General features: G+C 46.1%; 1 protein-coding gene and 1 long non-coding RNA gene across 3 annotated transcripts; both read right to left on the reverse strand.

Annotated features, from left to right (window-relative positions):
- Window positions 1-5,332: 5,332 nt before the first annotated feature.
- On the reverse strand, window positions 5,333-25,409 carry F11r (F11 receptor). Of its 2 annotated transcripts, none has more exons than XM_063253537.1 (9): window positions 25,232-25,409; window positions 8,378-8,446; window positions 8,165-8,272; window positions 7,857-8,003; window positions 7,421-7,623; window positions 7,149-7,251; window positions 6,906-7,013; window positions 6,329-6,698; window positions 5,333-6,203 (listed from the first exon to the last, which is right to left on the reverse strand). In XM_063253537.1, the coding sequence occupies exons 1-8, from the start codon at window positions 25,290-25,292 to the stop codon at window positions 6,682-6,684; spliced, it is 816 nt and encodes a 271-aa protein (XP_063109607.1). In that variant the 5' UTR covers window positions 25,293-25,409; the 3' UTR covers window positions 5,333-6,203; window positions 6,329-6,681. The 2 variants fall into 2 exon arrangements, with proteins under 2 accessions (XP_063109607.1, XP_063109608.1); XM_063253538.1 differs by lacking the exon at window positions 25,232-25,409 and adding an exon at window positions 22,269-22,341.
- On the reverse strand, window positions 9,703-22,260 carry LOC134476961 (uncharacterized). Its single transcript, XR_010048819.1, has 2 exons — window positions 17,517-22,260; window positions 9,703-16,936 (listed from the first exon to the last, which is right to left on the reverse strand). It is a non-coding gene; the product is annotated as an uncharacterized LOC134476961 (long non-coding RNA).

Genomic DNA, 25,409 nt, shown 5'->3' on the forward strand with positions numbered 1-25,409 from the left:
AAGAAAAGAAAGTGCACTAAAGGATATAACTGCATGTGTATTTCAGTGTATAAGATAGATAACCATATAACTGAGTTTTGTTAGATCTTTGAACAGAATTATTTGCAGTCTCACTGTTTGAATGTCCACTTTATATGCTTTAATTTTGTAACTTGAACAGCTATCTAAGATGACAATATGTAATCTATTAACTAGTGCTATCCTACTGTTTATTTTTTCTGAAATTCTGTACAACTTGTACCCTTTTTCTGTTTTTTTTTCTCCTTAAATAAAATTAAAAAAAAAAAAAACAAGTATAGTTGCTTAGATAACGGTGGCCCAAAGTGGAAGCAAGTCCCATAGAAAGTGTGCATGGAGGGCTGCGGATTTAGCTCAGCAGCATAAATGCCTGTTTCGCAAGTATGTAGTTGTGAGATCAATCCCTGGTACCAAAAAGAAAAAAAAAGAAAGAAAGTGTGCATGGAAAGAAGGAGGACCTTTCCTAGAAGGGATAAGTCAGGAGGTCACAGACTCCTACGAAAGTGGAAGATGCCTCTATAGAACACCGATCATTATTATTTACCCCTCAGGGAAATACATGGATGGAGTCACTCCATCTTTATTTTGAGGCCTAAAAGTATTTTTTGCATTTTAATTGACTGGAAAAATATCAATAACTTCATAACACTTGGAAATTATATGAAACTCATACAATTCATTTCCTTAAATGAGGTTTTATTGGAGCACAGCTAAGCTTATTGTGTATGGATGCTTTCCTTGTAGAATAGTCAATTTGTATAGTTGAATGGAGGGAAACCATATGAACCAAAAAACAAAGAAAGAGAGGAAGCTAATTCAAAAACTTTTAAAACTTTATTCTCTTAGTTTGAGGCTGCCTGACCTATATAGCAAAACCATTTCACACTACCTCACCCTGCAATTATCTTGCTCTTTACAAAAAGTTTGCCAATGAGTGATTTACCGTTTATATTTTAAAACTTCACAGGAGTGGACTCAGGGCACACCCATGTAATCCCACGATTCAGGAGGCAGAGGCAGGAGGACTGCAAGTTTGAGTTTAGTGTAGGCAATTTAGTAAGTGACTTAGCAAAACTGTCTCAAAATTTGAATAGGGCTGGGAGTCGAGCATGGTGGTACATTCCTGTAATCCCAGCATTTGGGAAGCTGAGGCCAGCCTGAGCTACATAGTGAGCTCAAGGAGACCCTGAAATAAATATATACATTTCAATTCCCACTACAAAAAAAAAAAGGCTTCCTGGGACACATACTGTCAACATCATACAGATGAGAAAAGTGTTGCTGAGATAAAACTGTCAATTTCACAAAACATTCTGGAATCAAATCCAAAACTGGAATTCCTTTCACTGCACAACACCCCTCCTCCTGCCTGTGAAGAGCATTGTTCTTTTTTCTTTAAATTTATTTATTTATTTATTTAGAGACAGGTTCTCATGCAGTCCAGGCTGGCCTTGAACTGAAGGTAATCCTCCTGTCTCCGCCTCCCAAAGGCTACAACTACAGGCATGCACTCACACCCAACAACTACGTTCTGAAGTATAACCAACATCTTTTGATGTCCATCTTTGGCCCATATTTTCTTCCTTGAAGCCAGCCATACTGGTACTGGGAATCGAGCCCAGTCTTCTCACTGGACTGCATCAGTCATGCTTTGGGTTTTGTCTCATTTTGTTTTTGTTTTTCTGAGATGGGATCTCACTAAGTTGCTATATTACCCAGGCTGGACTCATTCTTTGTATCCTTTTACCTTAGCCTTCTAGACAGCTGGGATTACAGGTATTTGGCACTACATTGAGCTTTTTTGTGTTTTTATTTTGGGGTTATTTTGTTTGGTTTGTTTTTATTTTTTCTCTTTGAGGCAGAAGTCTCATTAAGTAGCCCAGGCTCGACTTGAACTCATTATGTAGTCTAAATTTGCTTTGAGCTCACCAAGATCCTCCTTCCTCAGCCTCCTGAGTGCTGGGATTACAGGCAAGCACCACCACACTCCGTTTTAACACTGATTTTTATTTAGAAGTTTATGTACAGTTGTAGGTCTCTTCCCTTCCAGATCATTTCTTCTGAACGTGTACAACCCTCTTCACATTTGACACTGCATCTGGTCTCCAGGCCCCTGAATATTCTACAGCTTTCCTACTTTGTGCCAAAATCGATTTTTTTGAAGGCAGAATTTTGTACTTAGTACTGTGGAGATTCTCTTGGTAAGAGGGAGTTTATCATGGACGCCAAGACAGCCCGAAGTTGCCCCTAACTGCTTGCCATTCATACCTGTTAACCTCATTCATCTGTCAAAAATGCCCCGAGGTTTGCCCTTAGCTCCACAAGGTGGCACTCGAGCCTGTCCCCATGCTGGGATCAAACCCAGGGCCTCCCACAAGGGTAGGCAAGGACCCTACCACGGAGCTACATCCCAAACCCAGGCCTTCCGTTTTATCAAGACCCTCAAATTTTAATAGTTTCCATGATCTAAGGATCCTTCTAGGGGCAGCAGACTGAAGATTTTGTACATTTCAGAGAAACCCAAGCAGGCATCGTTACTCTTATAACCTGTAACACCCACACAGCCACCTCTGTACAGTGTCCAGCCTCTCCTCCCCCATCCCTTTCTACCCAGGGCCAGAGGGCAGGACACAGGGCACCCCATCTTCCTTCCCCAGCCATCCCAACCCCACTGGCACCACTAGCAAGTTCCATAGCAGGTCAGTACCCTCTTCCCCACCTGTGAAATGGGCGCAGTCATAGTAGCTATTAAATAAGCTCACACTTAACAGAAGCTTCCACTGCACAACAGATTTTTAGGGCTAGAGCCAGGCGTGGTGATCCCAGCACTTTGGGAGGCTGAGCAGAAGGATCACAGTTCAAGCCTAGCCTGAGCAATTTAGGAATTTAGTGAGATCCTATCTCTAATAGGGTTGGGGCTGTAACTCAGTGTAAAGGCCCTGGGTTGAATCCCTACTACTCAGGGATGATCTTGAGAATTAAAACTTTTTTTCAGAGTAAATTGTATTTTTTGTCCTCTTGTTACACTGTCTCCATTGCCTTGGACCAATCTGACCCTCACTCAGACGTATACCAAGTCCATTTTCCTCCACCATCCCTTGCTTTGGCCTTAACTACTAGATCTTGAAGAGTTGCACAACTACACTGTTTAAAGGGACTTCTGTGCATCTAAAGAACAGAGGTGCTGTTAACCTTTCCTCCCTCTTTTTAGGAATCCAACCTAAGGTCTCACGCTTGCTAGAAAGTGCCCTAATCATGGCACAATACACATCAAATCATCACCTCATACAACCTGAAGGGAGAAAAAAACAGAACACATCCTCACCAGTCAATTGCCTAGACAGAATGGCTTCATATTCCAGAGGAAACAGGAAAATCTATAGAACTGCCCTTCACCGAAATCTGCCTTTAGTGTGGGAAATGACAACTTCTCGGTCATTTTTCTTCAAGCACAGGTATATGGGAAAGCTAAGCTACAGGGTAACTATCACCAGGCCTGGGGGCTCACACTGTAACCCCAGCTATTTCCAAGACTGAGGCAGAAGAATCAGGGATTCAAGGCCAGCCTGGGTTACTTAGTGAGACCCAGCCTCACAATTTAAATAAGACCTAGGGATGTAGTTCAGTGGTAAAATGCTCCTGGGTTTAAGGATTAGTCCCCCCACACACACACATACACACACAGAATCGATCACTAATCTGAAATAACTTTTTCTTGAGTCGAGTCTACGTAGTCTAGACTGGCCTCAAACTCACAGCAATCTTGCCTGAGCCTCTCAAGCAGAATTGAAGGACTGCAGTCAGGCCTGGCCTGCAATCTTTCTTGTTCTCACCGTATAGTCCAGGCCTCAAACTTGATACTCCTGCCTCAGCCTCCTGAGTGCTGGGATTACAGGGTCAGGAAGACTTTGAAAGTTACCCTGGGAGTCCAAATTTTCTTCAAGCAGAACTTCAGAATTTTAAAAAACAGTGAAAAATAAACATTACAAATGTTTTGATGGTTCAACTCCAGAGCTGATGATGTGCTCACAAGCCACCAGGTGAGAGCTCATCACCTCAAAAGCAGAGCAACAATCACCCACCACTGCTTCACTCTTCCCCAGTCCCCTCCCACCCTGCTGTTCAACCTCTTCATAGAACTAGAACATACTTTAAAACCTTCATTCTCACTGAACCGTTCCATAATCTCTTATCATTTAATACTATCTTATTTCCCCTGGAGAAACTTTTACTAATACATGACCAAACTTTACCAGATAGCTCGGGTTTTGAGATCCTTGACTAAAAACTTAAAACTGGCTATGGTGGTACATGCCTATATGACTGTCTATTGAGGCTGTGGCAAGATCAAAAGTTCAAGGTCAGTTTAGGCAATTTAAGGAGACCCTGTCTCTTGGGGGGGGGGGAGCATAGCTCCATGATAAAACCTTTGTAAGCCTTAGCCCATTTTTTAAGCTCCAGTTCTGGGCGACAGTAGGGATGCAGGAGACCTCAGTTCTTAGGGGTTTCTGTCCTCCAAATAAGCAAAAGCAAACCAGAGGACTCTATTTGTCCTTTTAATAGAGTACAAGTTGGGGTAGATGGGGAACTGAAATTTAAAGGCAGAAAAGTTCAAATTAGCTGGACATGATGATACAGGACTCTGATCTCTGCTACTCAGGTCGAGGCAGCTTACAGGCCCTGTCTCAAAAATTTTAAATGGTAGGAAAGGGAAGCTGGGGTGTCTCAATGGTAGAGGATTTGCTTACCTTGCATGGTTCAATCCCCAGCATTACAAAGAATATGTTCAAATGGGGAGCTGGGGATTTAGCTCAGCGGCATAAGCGCCTGCCTTGAAAGCAGGCAGTTGTGAGTTCAATCCCTGGTACCAATAAAAAGGAAAAAGACAAAAAAAAAAAAAAAAAACTGTGTAATAAGAATATGTTCAAATGGGAAGAGGAAATTCTTATTCCTGCTCTATCTCAGGATATCTTCTGAACTTCAGTACCGAAATGGCTTTCCAAATGAGAAATCACCCTTGCAGGCAATTTTTCCTCTAGCCTTGGAGGAGCCCATTAATGCACAGGGCTGGGCAGGAAAGCAGGCACTTCCTGCTTTCACCTGGCGGCGGCTGGGGCTTCTCCCCAGCACCCTCTCCCAGCAGAGGAAGGCGGGCACACACTGGAGGCTCTGGAACAACAACTCCTGAATTCCAGAAATGAAAGAGTTGCACAGGGCCTTGGGGCCTGGCCCCAGGTGGCCAGGAAGCAGGGCTTTGAGGCATTTTCCTGTTTGTGCAGTGATGTTATTTCCCCATTCCCCACAGAAAGAAGCATTGACAAACCAAGTTTTTATTTCCAGCAACATCCAGCTAATTTAAACACAGAAACTCCATCTTGCCAAACAGCTAATAAGCTCTTCCACACACCATTCAGTCAGCACACAGCGAAGACCACACACACATTCTCACTCTCTCTCATTCTCTCCCTGTCTCAGCAGAGTCACAACTAACACACACAACCCTCCAGGCATCTTCTAGGGATCTGTCCAGTTGTTCCCACATTGTTCCTTTGAATCAGTGGTTTTAAGTGTTTCTTGCTCTGTGTCCCTGAAAGTTTACTCCGCTTCCCTATTTTCTTATAGATACAGGAAGACAGGGCAGGAGGGTCCTAGTGACACTTTTCATGGGAACACAGGCAAATGGGCTCCAAAGACAGTGTCATGACCAAACCACCATTTCAGCTGCTGCGCTCTGCAGTCCCCAGTCTGGAAGCTGCACCAGTCCCCACCTGGGGAGCAGAGAGCCCGGGAGTCAGGCTCAAGATTCTTATCTGAGGCCACAGCAGGCCAGGTAGTGGTTTCAGATTCCTGGGAGCCCCACCACTTCTGCTGTCTTCGTAGAGGGGACGTCAGCAGGCACCCAGACTCCTGCGGACTCTCCCCACAGGGTAAGGGAAGGGGAACCACTCAGCAGCGGTAGAAAGGGTGGGAAGGTGGTAAAGAGGAAGGTGTACAAAGCTGACGTTCTTAAAATTACATCCTAAGATAAAAGTGGGAGGATCCTGTGGGTCTAGAAAACAAGGCATCCTGTGAATCTACAGACATCAGGGCCAGAGTCTGGTCACTCTGGAGTAACACCAGCATCAGAAACAGAAAATGAGCCACCCAGGTCACACCAGGAACGAGGAGGTCTGTTTGAATTCCCCCTAAGGAAACAAAAACTCCAGTTAGCTCTAGAGTCTTCTTTGGCTAAATTTAGGAACACAGAGAGGAGGGCTAGAAAGCCCCCCACTCCAGCTGAGAGGGCCTCTCCCCAGGCAGGCACACTCACTTCACTGCGGGCAGCGGGCTGGCTGTAGATCACCTTCTTACTTGACGAGGTCCTGTGAACAAGGTCAGAACACAGAGGTGCTCAGCCCTACACCCTCCTTACACTGCACCGATCTTAGAGGCCAAACTAAAAAGTGCAGAAGGGAGACCTCGTAGAAAAGCACAGGCGGAGGGAAAGAGAGGAAGTCTGGGGCAAAGTCTGGGACAAAGAGGGCAGAAGGTGCTGCTCCTCCAAGCTGGTGGCTTCCCCCTCCATACTGCACTCCCATCCCCATCCCCAGGGCCCAGCTCAGCTCCAGGACACAGCAGGCATCCATGTTCTCAACTTCCGAGAACCCAGGGGCAGTATTTCACTCACTTTGTCTTTGCTCCTGAAAGAGAAAAAAGGAGGCTGTGAGTACCCACAGCAGAGCCCAGGCTGCCAGCAGGGTGGGGAAGCACTGGCAGCATTGGATAGGGGCTGGGGCCAGCCATCTGTCCTCTCAGGGTAGCACCGTACTGGGGTCTGTACTCAGGTGGCACCCACAAACCTTGCCTGGACAGGGGAATGGTAGACATAAAGGAGGGCAATTACTTACGCTCAAAGTAGCCTCGGCTATAGGCATACCAGATGCCGATAATCAAGAGTGCAAGGAGAATCAACGTTACGAGGACAGCTGCCACGATGCCTCCCACATTTGGCTCCACTGTGAGACACAAAACAGAGGTTAGGCGCCTGCGTGCTGAGTTGTGGTGCTGATGGTGCCACCGCTGGCAGAATGAGAAGCAGACCCTGGTCCCACCCAGCTCTGAACCCAGGCCCCCATCCTGGTCCCACGCACCAGCATCCATGTGGACACTGTCTGATCTCATGGGATTCCCAAAACCATTCTGCGCCTGACAAGTGTACTCTCCAGTATCTGCGGTTGTCAGAGGACTGAAGATCTGCAGAGAAGAGAAAGTTGGCTTGAAAAGAAAAAAATCTAAGCCTCATGTCTCCTGACACTAGCTCCAAGCTCAGCTTGTTGCTTGTTCTCCCTCCCTGACTTTAGCGGTCCTGTAACTGTGCCCCACAGCCCTCCTCCCTGGATCTACAGCCCCCTCCCGCCCATACCAGCTCCCCTGTCTTGTGATCCAGTGTATAGGAAGAATTGCTGAAGGCACGGTTATTCTTGGGATCATCGGGCATCAGGACCCCATCCTTGAACCAGGAGTATTCAGAGGGTGGGGAACCATCCTGTTCAGAGCAGGTCAGCACCGTCCGAGTACCAATCGTGGCAGAGGAGGGGATGTTGACTGTGGGCTTGGATGGCGGCACTGGAGATGGGACAGGAAGAAAACTGCTGAAGCAAGGATGGGGGCCTCATCCAATGAGCTCCAGCCACCCTCTCTTATGCCATTAACTTCCTTCTAGCGGCGCCATAATTCTGAATGCCCCCATCAGTAAACACTGTCACCATCAACGAATTCCAAAGCTTAGCAATCCGCTTAGGCTTTAGGGAAGTGGCCAGCTCCGGGCCCACAGGGAAGATATGTGATGTGCTGCATACCAAGCACGGTGAGCTGGACTTGGACCTCCCCATAGTTGTTGCCATTGTCCTCAGAGACCATACACGTGTAAGTCCCAGTGTCCTCCCGGGTCACTGTACTGAAGGTGATGCCGCTGGGTGAAAAGGTAACTCGGTCCGCATAGGAAGCTACCAGAGAAGGAGGCAGAGATTGGGTGAACTGGACAGCTGAGAGAAGCTGGTGAAGGGGGCACCTGCCCTTCTTCCTCCCCAGGCTACACCTTGCCCCTGGCATCCAGGGTCAACTCCTCCACACATCTGGGCAATGGAGAGAAGGTGAGGCAACTCACCAGTGATCTTGTTATTATAGCAAACAAGCCTGGTAGTGTCACCATGGACGAACTTCCACTCCACACGGGGGGAGGTGAAGCCGGAGTAGGTGCAGCTCAACGTGACTTCTGTAGACAGGAGGGAGGAAGAGGAGGAGCAGGGAGAAGGTGGGAACAGCCCTAAACCACCCTCACATCCGCCCTGCCCACACTCCACGGCCCCGCCCCACTCACGCTTATTCTCAGGAACTTGGACTTCAGAACTGGAGGTGTACACTGTACCCTTGCCCAGCACCAGGAAGACTGAGGAGGATACAGATAGGCCCGGTCAGAAGGGAAAGGCCAGCGAAAAGGGCAGTGCTAGCTCCTCCCACCTCAGTTCTGAGGCCTCCTGCCAGTATCCAAATAATCCTTTTTAAAATGTGCTTTGCAGCCTGGCATGGTGGCACATGCCTATAATCTCTAAATCTGGGACATTGAGGCAAAAGTATCTCCATGAACTCCAGGCAAGCCTGGGCCACATAATGAGTTCAACATCTTGACTCCAAAAAAAAAAAAAATCAAATACTGATCAATAATTCAATTAATGTGTTTTGCTATATCTACAGGCCAATGCTTCTTCTAGCGATGGAAATGAAATACTTCCTTCAAAAGCAATTTCTTTCCTTTTTAATGGTTCCCTCTGTGACTCCCAATAATCTAATTAAATTCTTGCTAGTCCAAGGGCAGCTTCTTCCAAATGACATTTCACAGTTCAGAGAAAGCTTCTTAACAAAGGACTGCAGCCACTCAACAAGACAATTCTGGAAGGAAGCCATCACCCCAGAGGCCCAGGAGGGAGGGAGTAGGGGAACAGTAATGAGGATAATAATAATACTTGACATTAGTAGAGCATTTGATGCTTTTTAAGGCGTTTTCAGACACACTGCCATCGTTTGATCCTTGAAGGAAGCATGACATATCAGCAGGCCAAATACTATTACCCGATTTTACATGAGGAACTGAGACTCCATAGAGTGAGGAACATGCCTGAGAGCACAAGCTACTGGGTCTGAGACGAGGTCAGTACTAGCATCTGGCTAAGATCGCCTCATTAGAGGCCCTGAAACTGGGCAAGATGCACACACCTGTAATCCTAGCACTCTGGGAGGCTGAGGCAGGAGACTCCAAAATTTGAGCCCAGCCTGGACAATTTAGCAAAGCCCTGTCCTGAAATAAAAAATAATAAAAAGGAACGTGCCACAGTAAGGGTGAAGGAAGTGAGAATCAAGGGATTTGATTAAATAAAGGGGAAGGGAGGAATTGGAATTCCCAGGCGGGCGCAAACCTGCCAAATTAAACTAGGCACAGGATCCCGGGATCTTCGACAGGGCTATGAACCTGCACTTACACCATCAGCCTCACTCAAGTTTCAAAGCACAGACACAGGAAGACTTTATTTATAGCTTGAAGTCACACCCTGGTCTTCTTAGATAAATGCATAAAGAACTACAATGCAAGCACATCTGTCAAATTCAAGAATGTTTTCTTTTATTGAAGTATCCACACCATTCAACATGGTCTCTCTTTTCTTTTCTTTTCTTTCTTTTTTTTTTTTTTTTTTTTTTTTTTGTCTTTTTCATTTTTATCAGTACCAGGGATCAAACTCACGACTGCCTGCTTGCAAGGCAGGCGCTTATGCCGCTGAGCTAAATAAATCCCCAGCCCCCTCAACATGGTCTCTTGACAACTGAGGTTCTCCTTCCTTACTTGAAATATGAGGGGTTTGAACTGGATGTCTCCAAATTCTTTTGGGTCATCCCTCCCACCAAATCCCCTGCTCTGGCATCAATGTTTAGAAGTTTGGTTTTTTGGGTGGAGGGTGTTTCTTGAGAACTGTGTGGTTCAGGCTAGCCTTATACTCTTCGTCTCAGCCTCCCAAATCCTGGGATTACAGGTATGCACCACCATGGCCAGATAGAGTGTTTAGATACATTTATTTCAACCTGATACATCATCACTGGGAATTAGTACAGATAATATTCTCCCCCAGTAAGTGTCTCAAAGGTTAAGTGGCTGACCCAGAGTTTCATGGCAAGAAAATGGCAAAGCTAAAACAGTGTAGGGGCTGGGGATTTAGCTCAGCGGCGTAAGCACCTGCCTTGCAAGCAGGCGGTCGTGAGTTCGATCCCCGGTACCGATAAAAAATGAAAAAGACAAAAAAATAAATAAATAAAAATAAAAATAAAAAAATAAAACAGTGTACAAGTTCCTCTCAAAACCCTCCATCCTTCCTCTTTCCTTCCTTTTTTTAAAACCAGGATCTTACTATGTAGTCTTGATGAGTCTCAACCTCACTATATATATAACCCAGGCTGGCTTTGGACTCACAGTTCTCCTACATCAGACAGTGCTGGGATAACAGGCCCTTTAGAATGAATTACATCCTCAGCCCTTTGTTTACTTGGAGGGTCTAAGTTGCTAAATTCCCCATGCTGAACTCAAATTTGTGCAATCCATCTGCCTTAGCCTGCCAGCTTTTTTTCCTATACCTTCTGTTATTGGTACAATAAACCATGCTGTTTCTGAAAGGGCCCCTGGCTTAATGAAGGTAAACTATGTAACAAAATGTATTCTTTCAATTTTTGCTTTCAGACAGCATCTCCCTATGTAGCCCAAGTCAGTCTTGAACTCAGGAATCCTCCTGCCTCAATCTTCCAACTGCTGGGATTACAAGCATGTGCCACCGTGACCAGCTCATAAAATGCTGTTCTTTTAAAAAGCAAGTTGATTTTAATCTATGAATTTGTTGTTGTTGTTGTTGTTTTGGTACTGGGGATCAAACTTATGACCTCGTGCTTGCCAGGCAGGCACTTCTGCCACTGAACTAAATCCCTGGCCCTATGAATTTGTTTTTAATATTACTTTGTACCTGCTACTTTGTATATTTCTCACTACCTTTTTAATGCCAGTAATTCTGAACTCAGATAATAACAAATGCAGAAAGTAAACCACATGGCCCTTAGTTTATTGGAAACAACTCCTAAGGGTGTGGAGCGCTCTTACTCAGCCTTTACTGAGAATGCTAATACAAATGCCTGGACTTGCATGTCTGCCTTCCCTGTTTTGCTGACGGGAGCCTTGTTTTTCCAAGCTTTTTAAAGTGAACACTTGGCTTCTGCAATGTGAAGTGTGCTGGGAATCAAGGACTCAGTGTCGCATTGTGGGCTCCAGGCTGCAGTCATCTGCGAGGTTGCCGGATCCTAGCGTCTGACTAGTGACAGGAGGTGGAACTGTCAGTCCCAGTTCTATGGCCCAGCTTTCCTGCCCCGGGAGCTGTGGCCCACAGCCCCACAATGCCGAGCCTCACTGAGATTACAGTGTAACTCTCCCTCAGCCACTCTTACTTCTATCCTCTCCCTCACCGTGGGTCCTAGGAGTTCTCCCTAATAAACATCTTCTATGATAATTGGTATCTCAGAGGCAGCTCCTCAAGATCCCAACCTGACACCACCCAAATAATGAACAGCGTGTAATTAAACTAAAAACCAGCTTTTGAGACACACCCCCCACCACAGTCTAGGAAGCTGCTGGTTCTAATTCACTTCTGAGTTCTTTGTAGAGTTCTGAAATAGAAGAAATAGATAGGCTTAAAAAAAAATAGATAAGGAAAAAAATCACAATTTAAAAATTGTACTTTTAAGAAGACTACAACTTCTGCCAGGTGTGGTGGCACACACATGTAATGCCAGCACTTGGGAGGCTGAGGCAGGAAGCTTGCTGGGAGTTTGAGGCCAAGCTGAACTACATGCAACCCTGTCTCCAGACTGACTATAACATCAGGAGACACAGAGTGGTATCCAAGGCTATCCATATCTGTTCTCCCTAGGCTGGTTTATTCTTTTCATCCAGCCCTATCACACCCAAAATCCATTAAAAGACATTGTAAATCCACAAAGGACACAAATGAGTATTATATACAGAAGTAGATCCAAAAGTTTTAAAGACTATTTTTGGAAAATAAATCATACACCTTTGAAAAACAAGTGGAGTGTGGAGCCTGCCTTCCTCCAGAAAACCCTTCAATCCTTTCACCCGGAAAATAAGCCATTATCCTACTTCCTGGAGCCAACCACACCCAAACCTGCCATAGAGTGCACAGAAACACATACATATTCTCAGCTCTCTAGAGGGCCTACACTTTTTTTTTGTTTTGTTTTGTTTTTTTGTCTTTTTCCTTTTTATCGGTACCGGGGATCAAACTCATGATTGCCTGCTTGCAAGGCAGGCGCTTATGCCGCTGAGCTAAATCTCCAGCCCTAGAAGGCCTACACTTTAAGTCTTTAAATTCCACCTAAGAAACTTCTTTATGTGTTCTACCTACAACCCACTTGTGGGGCCTCTTTGGGCCCTGTCCAGTGACATGCTGAAACATCAGACCTCAAACGCACTTGGGAATCACACACAGACAAGCACGACATGCCAGGTCTCAGGCATGCACCCCTCTCCTCACTAATCCTGATGGTGAGCCTTTTTTTTTTTTCCTTTTTGAAACAGGATCCCGCTGTATAGCCCAGGTTGGCCTCCAACTTGCAGCAGTTCTCCTGCCTCAGCCTCCTGAGTTCTGGGACTACAGGCTTAAGCCACCATGCCCAGCTCATACCATGGGCTTCTTGTTACTAACAGAGACCTTCACCTCCAGGCCCAAAGGTGCCCATCTGCTGTGGCCTAATGGGGCCACTGCCTATCACTGACAGGTCAAATCCAGCCCATGTACCTGCCCTGCTCTCATCACAGCACACCTCAGACATACTGGTCCACATTTATTCCCCTTCCAATTCCCGAATGAGCCTCTGTCTTACTTGACCATGTGACCCAGGCAGGCCACTTAACCATCTTGGACTTCAGTTTGCCTGTCTGTAAAATGGGGATAATAACAGTTTCTACATCAAAGCCCTATAGTGAGGGTTAAACAAGCTAACACAAATAAAGTGCTAAGGACAGTGCGTGACTGTGACCAACAGGAAGTACCAGGTAAGTACTGCACCCCATTACTACCAGTCACCCACAGGCTGTTCTATGTATACTTCTCTTTTGGACTTCAAAGTTTTCTTAACAAGACGTATGTATAAATAAATAATGAATACTGTCTGCAAAGTGCTGGGACTCCAGCCCCACAAGCCCTCTCCATCTGTCACTGTGGCCACGTCGATGAGGCTCACACTCCTGGTTCCTTCACAGGTGGACAGCAGAGCCCAGAGCTCCCCCTCACAGGGCCACATCTACAGGAGGACAGCAAGTTCCCTGCCCGCCTCCTCATCTGTTCTACATCCTCCCTGGAACCAGCACCGCTCCCCTTTTGCAGTTAACCCTGGGACTATATTTGCCTTACAGTGCACACACGTACAAATGACGGGGTGCACATGGTTAACCAAAATGCAAGGGCACTGGAGGCTTTCTATTATAAAGTTTAATGTGTAGTCACAATGAGTAGAGCTACAAAGTTAAAAGCATCAGTAGATTTTTGGCTTGCTTGGCCATTTCCATGTACAGGAAATCCAACCTCCACTCCATGGCCAAATGGAAAGCTAAGGGTTGGTGGGCACTTCCTGAATGCTGGGCATGGTTGTGAGGCTATGATATGGGCCATCCTTTAATCCCTGTCCAACTTCAGAGGTGGATGACAGTATTACTATTTTCTACATAAGAATAAATAACAGGTTCTTTGCTATATTCTATAAGAAAACCGACGCTTAGAGCAGTTAAGAAAATTGTTGAATGCTCAATAGTGAGTAATGGTGCAAACCTGAACAAATATGGTCCAATCGAGAGCCTGTGGTACTGTGTACTATAAAGCCTTCCTATAAAGGCAGATCCATAAAAAGCTTCAGGTGGGGCTGGAGGGGAGGCGTTGCTATTATAGCCCAAGAACTCACAATCCCCCTGCTTTGGCTTCCCAAGGGCTGGGATTGCTAGCCCGTGCCACCACACCTGGCTGGGCTTCAAAGGTTTGATGATTCTGCATTGCCTATAAGATAAAATCCAGATTTACCAGCAAGCTACAAAGTTTCAACACTACAGGGCTTCCTGATACACTTATCTTTTCTCACCTACTCTCCTACAGCAGTTTACCCTCCCGCAGCATCCAACCACTTACACTTCACAGCAGAGACCCAGTTGCCTCACTATCTCTGCCTCTGCTCAGCTATTTCTGCTATGTGGAACATCCTCTTCCCTCTTTATCTGACTGACACCTGTTCCTCTACATTCTTTTCCAGGAAAAGACCTACCACACCCAACCTCACCTCAGCCAGCTTAAAGCCTCTTCCTAGGCTTTCATTATCGCCTGCAAAACACTGTCCAAGTGCAAGCCCTGCACACACCTTGTCTGTGACCTTATGTGACATAAACCCCCAGGAAGCACAGAGCATGTTACTTATTATTCTGAGTCCTCAACCCTTAGCCTAACACCTGGTACAAGCTGACATTCAGTAAATGTCTGCTCAACAAATAGGTCACTGCAGACGGTCTACTAGTTAACCTTTCTTTGTGAAGATACGCTCTCCACTCACTTCTCTTTCTGGCACCTGGGATTGATTTGTTTTGTTTTTTCTTTCTTTTTATTTTCTTCCTCCCCCCCGCCCCCAGTACTAGAAATTGAAACTATTATCCCTGGACCTGGCCCCTGGGATTGAATCTGGGGACTTCCCATTGAGTTACATCACCAGCCCTTGTTTCTAGTTTTTATTTTGAAACAGGGTTTTAGTAAATTGTTAAACTGCCCAGGTTGACCTTGATTTTATGAGCCTCTTGCCTCAGCTTCTTAAGAGTGTTAGGGTTCCAGGCACATGCTACTGTCCCTGGCTAAGTCCAAATTTTAAACTAGCAGAAGGGGGTATGACCAAACAAAGGAAAACCAAGGCCTGATCTTTTCAAAAGTTTAATACCGTGCCAGGCATGGTGGTGTATACCACTTAATCCCAGCACACTGGGAGGTCAAAGTAGGAATACAAAAGTGTGATCCCACCTTGGAGAATTTAATGACTTAGCAAAGCCCCTTCTAAAAAATTTTTAAACGTCAGCTGGGCAGGTTTTCTCTGGGCCTCAGACAATACCTAGAGTGAACATTTTAGAGCTTTCAATGATACAAACAGCCCATTGAGGCACCTGTGCCATACTGGCCTAGAGAAGTAGCTCAGTCCTCTGGATTGCATCACAGCTAGGATTGTCACCCGGTAGGTCCTAGAGAAGGGGTCAGTTTGAAATCGAAACAGCCAGACATGGTAGCACACACATCTGTAATCTTAGCACTCATGAGGCTGAGGCAGGAGGATCACCTTAAGAGTTCCAGGACAGCCTGGACTACATAGTGAGATCTTGCTTGAAAAAAAAAAGATTAAATGATATGGTAAAGTAGGGGGTGGGGGGAAGCACCCATTTTCACTGTCCTCATGACAAGTGCAACCAAGAAATTCCAAGCAAACTGCGAAGACCCCACCTCTACCCTGGGCAGACTTTAGCTCCTTTTGGCAGAGGTGAACTTCAAAATGATTTGTGGTTATTGTGAACTAAATATTTCCCAAAAATTCTTATGTCAGACTTCTCAGTACTTCAAAGTGTGACTACTAAAAGACAGGGCCTTGAGAGTAGGAATTATGTTCAAATGTGACCCCTGGTATCCCTGTAAGAAGAGAATATTAGAACACAAAGACACTCAGAATGTGTGTATTAGCAGAACACTGTCCCAAAATAAAAAAATAAAAATAAAAGAGCGAGGGATGCAGCTCAGTGAAGGTTCTGGGGTACAATCTAGGACTCATCTTTGAGGTAAACCTTAATTAACAGACTGTCGGCTATGACCTCAGTTGTTAATAATGCTCTATTCCAGTGGTGGTAAACCTATGGCATGCATGAAGCAATGGGCTGTTTGTATCATTGAAAGTTCTAAACAGAGGGCTGGGCATGGTGGTATACATCTGTAATCCCAGCACTTGGGAGGCTGAGGCAGGAGGATCGCTTGAGTGAGGTTAGCCTGGGCTACGTGGTAAATTCAAGCCCATCCTGAACTACATAACAAGATCCTTTCTCAAAAGACCAAAAAAAAAGTTTAAAAAAAGAATGCTCTAAAAGGTCACTGCACTAGGCTCTTTAGCAAACATTTACTGAATGCCATCTTGTACCAGGCGTTGTGCTAGGGGTTGAGGACTCCAAATAGTAAACAACTGATGTTCTCTGCTCCCAGAAGTTCCTGGTCTGGTAGGTGAGAGGTACCCGTGCACACAAAGCGTCACTACAGTGCGTTGAGAGATCTGACAGCGGAGGGTTGGTGGCAGGCACTCCCTACCCTTTCTCTTTACACATTACTAGTACACCAGGAAAGCCATGAGTAAAATAACCAGAGCAGCTAAATTTTTGAACACTATGTTCAAGATATTCTTTTGAGCCCTGTCATGGTTTATTAAATCCTCGCAACACAGGGGCTGGGGATTTAGCTCAACGGCATAAGCGCCTGCCTTTCAGTGAGTTCAATCCCCGGTACCAATAAAATAAATAAATAAAGAAATAAATCCTCGCAACAGTACTCTGAGATAGATGCTGTTTATTGCTCCCATCTTAACACAGGAATCAATTGGGGCACAGAAATTAAGTGATTTGCTCAAGGTCACAGAACCAGTGGGTGACAGAAATAAGATTGTAACCTGGGTAACCTGATTCCAGTGCATGATACTGCACCAACCACCACAGCTTTGTGGACAATGCACATTGCCGCCCCAAAGTCAAGGTGGATCAATTTGAACTGGCACAGAAACAGTCCTGAAACATAAAAACAAATGTAAAATATGATCCTGTTTTTATAAATAAAATAACTCAAGTATATACATTTTTAAAACTCTTAAGGCTGAAGCAGGAAGATCGAGTTCAAGGCCAGCCTGAACTGCATAGCAAAACTGCCTCAAAAAGACCGAAAACAAACACCCACACTACATATTATGAGATGAGAACACAAATAGCTTTTCTTTTTACTTTTCTTTTCTTTTTTTTTTTTTTTTTTTTTTTGTCTTTTTCATTTTTATTGGTACCAGGGATCGAACTCACGACTGCCTGCTTGCAAGGCAGGTACTTATGCCGCTGAGCTAAATCCCCAGCCCCTTCTTTTTTATTTTCTATATTTCTGTAACAACCAAATATTATAACTTAAAAGAAACTATTATAAGTTTGATAAAAACAGATTGGATCACAGGAAAGAACAGAATCCTAAGTGAGAAACAGTCCTGGGGGGCGGTGGTAAAGCCCATGCCCAGCATGTAAGAGGACCACGGGTTCAATATCAGTATGGCAAAAAGTAAAAACAAAAACAAAAATGGTATTTTGTGGCAGGTGTGACAGCTCGTACCTGTAATTCCAGTACTCTGGAAAGCTGAGGCAGGAGGGTTCCAAGTTTAAACTCAGTCTGGGCAACTCAGCAACTTCGCTAGACCCTATCTCAAAGTAAAAAATAGAAAAAAGGAAGCCAGTCGTGGTGGCACACACTTATCATCCCCACACTGAGGAGGCAAAGACAGGAAGAGCACCAGACGTAAAAGAACAGCTAGGTCTACATAATGAGTTCAAGGCCAGTCTGAAACATATGTGAAATCCTGTCTCAAAAACAAACAAACAAACAAACAAAAAGGTATCACAAAGGATGAGGTGGCTACTGTATAAGCATGTAACTCAGTGGACCGATGGTAGAACTCCTGGAAATCATTAATCATTATGTGCCTTGTACTTTCCAAATGGTCATGCCTATCTATTTACCTTCTCCCACACAGTTTTCTTACTTTGTGACTAATCTATGATTCCTCCCCTTGAATCTCAGGAGAGTCTAATGACTGCCAAAAGGGTAGCATACTGCTCCTGCACACTTTGGTCAGTGCCTTTTATGGATTTTCTCATTAAATTATCACAAAAATCCTGAGACAAATCCTGTTGTTATCATCGCCCCTTCCTTTCTGTGGTGCAGGGGACTGAACCCAAAGCCTGTGCACTGAGCTACATCCTCACCTCACCCTGTCCCCTTTAATACAGAATCTCCTGAACTGTTCAGTTGCCCAGGCTGAGCTTGAACTTGGGACCCTCCTGCCTCAGCCCCTCAGAGTGCTGGGATTACGCGTGTGCCACACCACACCTGGCTACCATCCCAATTTGTAAGAAGAAAACTGAGATTTGTAACAGTTGCCTCAAATCACACAGCTACAAATAGTAAGGTCTTAACCCATATCTGCCCAATTCCAATCCTCTAAAATTACTATGTCATCTCCTCCACTGGGCAAGCCAGGAAATCCTATCTTTTTTTCAAGGTGCTGTTCAAATGTCCCCTGATTACTGTGATTTTCCTCAGTCAAAATTAATCTCTCAAAAGCAGGTGTGGTTTTGAGCCTGCAATCTCAACATTTGAAAGGCTGAGACAAAATGATCACCATGAATTTGTACCAATTGTGTGTGTGTGTGTGTGCGCGCCAGGGATAGAACTCAAGACCTCTTGGTTGCCAGATAGGCGCTTATGCCATTGAGCTAAATCCCTTCACCATGAATTTGAAGCCATTCTGAGTTACATAGTAAGTATGAAGGCAGCCTGGACTACATAGCAGAGACCCTGTCTCCGAAAAAAAACCAAAACATCAGGGTGAGTGTAGTGGTATACACCTATAATCCCAGCACTTGGGAGGCTGAGACAAGAGGATCACTGAGTTCAAAGCCAGCCTGGCCTCCATAGTTTGTTCAAGGTCAACCTGACCTACACATCAACAGCCTTCCTCTCTCTCCCCTCCCCCAAAAAACCTCTCAGTAGTCACAGGGTCATCCCAGGTACTAGCATATGGAGGCAGGAGGATTCCAAATTCTCATCCAGCCTGGGTAACTTATTGAGACATTGTCTCAAAATAGAAATTTTTAAAATTGTAAAGGACTAAGGATGTAGCTCAGTGGTACAGTACCCCTAAATTCAATCCCCATTTACAAAAAGAAAAAGAAAAAAAAAAAAAAAAACACTTTCAGGAATATAGCCTAAGAAAATATCAAAGATAAATTTAAAGATTAATGTTATTTAGTAAAGCAAGGGGAAAAACCCTAAAGGGAATGATTCATAAATTATGATACAGACATGGAGTAGAATACTATAGAATGACTCTTGTTTAAAGGCGCTTTTTTGGGGGGTAGGGAGCAAGGTTTTGCTATATAGTTCACACTGGTCTAGAACTCATGATCTTCCTATCACCTAAATGCTGACATCAGAAGTGTTCACTATAATGTCTAGCTACTTAATACATATTTTACCATACATACATACATACATATCACTTTAGGTTTTCATTTTGTTTTGTTTTGTTTTGTTTTGAGGCAGCATCTCACTATAGTTCAGGCTGGCCTTAAACTATGTAGCCCAGACTGGCCTTGAGTTTATGACAATCCTCCTGCTACAGCCCCACGTGCTAGGATTAGAGGCATTCACCACTGCACTGGCTACACACATGTATAACTAATTTTTTTAAAAAATTTTTCTTCAAGGGGCTGGGGATTTAGCTCAGCAACGTAAGTGCCTGCCTTGCAAGCAGGCAGTCGTGAGTTCGATCCCTGGTACCGGTAAAACAAAAAAGACCAAAAAAAATTTTTTTTCTTAAAGTTACTATGTACCCTGTTAATTAGTGGGAGGTAGTTAAGACAGGGTCTTGCTATGTAGCCCAGGCTGGTCTTGAGCTCATCTTGAGCTATGTAGCCCAGGCTGGCTTCAAACTCCTGGCAATCCTCCTGCCTCAGCCTCGCCAGTACTAGGATCTCGGGCTTGCGCCACACCTGGCTTCTGTATCTCCCTATGCTACCAAAACATGTTGTGCTTGGATGACAGCGCTGACACTCTGTTTTGCATTTCTGCTTGGTCACTGAGGCTGTAGTTCCTTGCAAATGGAGAAAGATCCCGAGTGTGTACCTAGAGGACTGTCATGAGCCACAAGCAGCCCTCATCCAGATGCATAAAAGACTGCACCAAACCCTGTGTATTCTACACAAAGGGCCTCACCCACAAGAGAAGAGCTATTTCCTCTGACTGCTTTATTAGGAAATCCTTTGTCTTCTCTATATATGCTGTTGACTATTAGAGCTTTCCTTGTTGCATTAGTTTGAATTTTTAAAAGGAAGGAAAAAGAGGAAAGCTAGACAGCATCTCTGGTTTCTTCAAAGAACGTATCCAAACTTCCCTCTGGGCACCTGAGGACCCTCCAGCTGTTAGAGAGAGCGAGTGCAACCTAACACCACAGCTGTGTACGCTCATAGTTATGACACAGCGGGAGATCACTCACCACCCCCCCCCCAAATTAGCACAATACCCACAATCCAGTCAACACCAAAATCTGTTAGATTAACAAATGAATTTGACATTGCAACTCTATTAGAATCCGGACCTCCAGTGAGGCTTCCATCCCCTCCCTGTTTGCCCTTCCTTCCTCAGCAAAGCCTGAACCAGTTCCTGGAAGTCTGGCCTTTCAATCAAAGGCCCGGAGTGACACCAGGCAGGCAGGATCCAAGAATGACAGCCTCCTTCCAGAGGCTGGAGCAGAATTGAGACAAAGTGGGGGAGGGCAAGAGGAATGCACCTGGGGCCCTATACAGGCAGGTCTGTGTCCCAATAGCCACCCTTGGCTGCCCATACGGTGGTGTCACGGAACTGGCTCAGACCTGGGAGGGACAATGGCAGAAAGTGCCGATCTCCAGGGAAGACAGGAGTGCTTTCCTCTCCGTGGTCCCATCTTCACACCCTCCAGTTCCTCCTGCCCAGCCCACCAACACCTCCATCAGCTGCTCACAGCCAGCAAAGGGCTCCCAGGCCTGCCTAGGACCCAGGGACCGGGGAGTCTGGCTTCCTGGCCGACAGCCGCTTCCTCCTGTCCCCTCCCCCATTGTGACACAATGACACCAGTTGGACTTTAGACAGAAACCCTGCTTATCAGGGAGTCCCAGGCACATGAATGCTGAGTTTTCAATGCCTGGAAAACCCCAACAGGCCTTCAAGCATTGCTTCCAACCAACATAGAGGTCTCTATCTCATACATTTGCTGTGGTCTTTCCTGAGTCTCTGAAACGAAGTAGGTTCACGTTTAGTTGTCCCCAGTGTCTCCCTTCCAAGCTAACTAATGTGGAAAACAAGCCCCTGGACTCTGAGTCTAGCACATAAAATGTGTGCAGCATTTCAGTCCATCTTTGGGTTAGGGTCAGCTATTTCTAAGTCCACCGTACCAAAGCCCCTTGACTATGCGTGGGGGCAGCATCGGGCCAACAACCAAGGCCACAAACCCTCTAACATTCGCGTGAAAGACCTCCAGTGCATCAAGTAAAATAAACAATGCAATTAAGTATATACAGTACACCTTCTTTTGTTCAGAAAAGGGAGAAAAACAGAGCCAAGCAGGATGGTGCATGCTTATAATTCCAGCCTCAGAAACCGAGGCAGGAAGATTGCTGTCAGTTTGAGGCCAGCCTGGGATAAATAGTGAGTTCAGGACCAACCTGAACTACATAGGGAGATCCTGTCTCAAAACACCAAAACAAACAAAAACACAGCAGCTCCATCCCAAACCAGAATAAGGTGGGAGACCCCAGACATGCCCTAATCACAAGGAGCTGATGCAAAACTTTCCAAGGTGAGGGGCTGAGGATTTAGCTCAGTGGCATAAGCGCCTGCCTTGCAAGCAGGCAGTTGTGAGTTTGATCCCTGGTACCGATAAAAAGGAAAAAGGCAAAAAAAAAAAAAAAACTTTCCAAGGTGAAGAGATTCAGAGGTGAGAAGATGAACAGGCAGGAATCCCACAGTCACTCCTGTCTTACTTGCAACTGTTGTCACCAGTTTCGGGTTTTCAGGGAACAATTCTTTCACAGAGTAGAACGGGAAAAGTACGAGTGACTCAGCCATCTACACTTCTGAATTAAGTCTGTCCCTGAATATCCAGTCATTTCGAGTTTACAAGATCTCCATCAGGAGGAGGAGCAAAAGCAGGAAATACCAGGATGAAGACTGACCCAGACACAGGGCAGCAGTTCCCCCAACCGGGTGGCCCCTGTGGGCGCCCCACACTGCAGGAAGCAGAAGAGAAGACAAGTCAGTGTTCCAACCTACCTTCATCTTCCTCCCCGAGTTCCATTGTGAACTCGACCCAACCAGTGGCCACCAACATGGTGTTGAAAAGAATACCTCTAGTGCTGGAGAAACTGCTGAAAAGGACAGGCCCTCTCGGGACAGAAAGACCAGCTCTATCAGTCACCAGCTTTATTCTTCCCAAGCCCGGTGTCCCAAGGCCTCTGGGTCTCTGCCCCAGCAAGGTCAGGCCTTGCTCCACACCAAGTTCCCTAGGCTGGTGTTGGGCCTTTGCTTGGCTGGTGTCACCATCTTTCCCTTTCTCCTTCCTCCCTCCCTGACAGTGGAGCCCACTGAGGAGCAGCCCACGACAGAGGGAGGGACAAACAACCCATGCATGCGTCAAGCTCACAGGGAAGAGGACTGGCTAGATATCTAGAAAGAGACCCAGTTTTTCACTTTTCCTGTTTGGAATCTCCCTGTTTCCTTTGACCTACTCTACCAGGAACAGCATTCTTTCACCCTCCCGGAAGTCTGAAGAGCTAACAGCTGCCCAATAACAGTCCTTTTATGTGGTAAGGTAGCTCTCAAACCACCCCCCCCATCCCCATGGGGAGGGTAGGACAGAGACTACTACTCCTGTTTTCCACTGAAAAGACTGAGCTGGTAGCCTAAGGTCACAAGGCAGAGCCAGTCCAGTTAGAACCCACCTTAGGGTAGCTGCTCTCACAGCTGCAGTCCTCATAGGCATTAACCAACTTAGTCCCTTCCCCTGGACCCACCTTGATTTAAAATTTGCAAAAGTCCATTCCTCCACACCCCGTCCTATTTACAGCTGTTGTCACTTCCCAGCCCACCCGCACCCCCAGGTCCTTAAGGAGCTGATCCATCCTCACCTCAGGCTCCCTCTGAAACACTGTTACTTAGCCCCCTAAAGACACTCTCAGGCTCGAAACAGTGCTAACAATCCTCTTAGTGTCAGACCTGTTACTGTGCCAAGAATGTTGGAAATTAAGGGAGAGAAAAGAAGGAAGACAGGGGTGGAAGGAAGCAGCTCCAGGAAGTCTACAGGCTTCACAGGTACTGTCACTGGTATTTATACTGTCACTGGCACGAAACCTGTTAGTCACTGACCTCAGAGACACTTTTGAGTTTGGAAGAGGAAATAGTCACACAGTGCATGGGTCAAGGTCTATAGCACTGAGTATCAAAAGAGTGTACAAAACCCAAAAACAGAAAATGACTATGGGTGTCACTAGCATTTCTAAGGTACCAGCAGAAGTAAAATAGGTGGAGTAGAAAAAGAAAGGAAATGGAAGAAAAAGGGAAGTGGATGAGTAGGGGGAGAGGGAGAAGTGAGAAGGAAGAGATCAGTGAGGAAGAAATTTTCTAAGCCAAGATATTCTGAAGTAGTATCTCAAATGGTTCCTCTGCCATGGGGTCCTGAGATGCTGGGCCCATGAGTGGCAAAGAAAAGCAAATTGGGAGTCCATTCCACTCCCAGGTCCCTCTCTTGTCAGCCTGGAAAAGCTGTTTCCGTCTTAGACCTGTTTCCTCATCTGTTCAATACAGAGAATAATTTTTCCTGTCCCATCCACTTCAAGGGCTTAAACTTTTGTAGTAATGGACAAAGGAGTGGCTTATCCAACTAGTGCAGGGAATCTATGGATTTCTGTTCTTCAAAAATTCTTCTCAAGGCCGGGCACGGTGGCACATGTCTGCAAACCCAACACTTGAGAGGCTGAGGCAGGAGAGTCACCACGAGGTCAGCCTGGGCCATACAGTGAGTTCAAGACCGGCCTGGACTGCAGAGCAAGACCTTGTCTCAAAAAACCAAAAAGAAAAGAACAGAACTGTGTTCTTTGGAAGACATCCATACTGATTGTAATTGTTCGTGTCTTTTAATGCTCCCTAAAATATGAAACTTGTAGGAAATGGAGAATCATACAGACTGAGGTAACTACATACAACTCTGTGCAGATGGACACCCAGGAATCACAGACAGAACACAAAGCTGTGGGTTTGATCTCCAGACCACAACCTTTTTTAAAAATCAGACAGATAAACATACAGGCGCGGACACAAGTTGACTAACGCTTAAGCCAACCAACTACACAACCAGCCCCACGCAAACACATCTAGAGTCACAGGCAAGCCCAAGCAAGCGTGTCGCATTGTTTCTCAGGAAAGAGTTTACAGAGGAAACAACTCTCCCGTCCAGCCAGTGGGAAGGGCAGAGTTCTAGCTCAGAAGAGAATCCAGCCAACCAACAACCACATCCTCCCTTTGGAAGAGTCACTCAATCAACATTTATTAAGGACTCCTTGGTAGTCACTGTAGGAAGGAATTTTGAATGCTGAGCCCTAGGAAATTTCAGCCTTCAGTTTCATTTCCTCTCCAGCTCTTCACCGTGATTCTCTGCCCAGAGATTCAGGGGAGGTAGAGGCGCGTGCAAAAACAAGAAGGGTAAAACACACACACACATACACACAAAGAAACAGATGAGGAGACTTCATCCCACCCTCCCCTATTGCATTTCCTCCGAGGGCCCTGAAGGATCCCAGGGAGCCCGGGATGAGCGGCTCAGGGCTTCTCTCTACAGTCTGCAGACACAGGAGGGTCAGGATGGCCCTTCCCAGGCGCGGGAGGAAGACTGCCAGGTAGATGTGTGAAAGTGGGAAGGGTCCTGCGCCCGCAGTCCTGCCCCAGAGGTGAGGACGGGCACAGAGGGACCCGCCCTCCCAGCTATTCCGGGCCACCAGGCTTGAAGGGCAGCTCCCTCCCGCGGGGTGAGCGGGGAGGCATCGCAGTTCCAGGTGGGGGCAGGGAGCCAGTCCCGCTCCAGGGGCGGGGAAGGGGCAGAGGGGCACCGGCCTTGGAGGAGCGGCGGAGCGGCTGGCAGGTTTATCAGCTCCACCCTCCCGTGGGCGCGGCGTGAGGAGCGCCCGCTCCAACCTCGGACCGACACACCGATTCCTCCCCGAAACTCCACTCCAGCAACTTACACAGGTTCGCCGACGTAACGAGAAACACCAGTTTCCTCCCAGTTGCCACCTCTGTCCCCATCACGATTAGGATCCCCAGGAGACGACCTCGGCAGAATTCTAGGAACAGCTTCGGGAACTGCAGCCGCGCTGCGACTGAACTCCAACCCTAGGTTGAGCCCCGCCCGATTCGCCCTGC

Source organism: Cavia porcellus, unplaced genomic scaffold (genome assembly GCF_034190915.1).
Source record: "Cavia porcellus strain 051 isolate PalLab524CR breed Dunkin Hartley unplaced genomic scaffold, mCavPor4.1 scaffold_7, whole genome shotgun sequence".
Classification (NCBI taxonomy): Eukaryota; Metazoa; Chordata; class Mammalia; order Rodentia; family Caviidae; genus Cavia; species Cavia porcellus.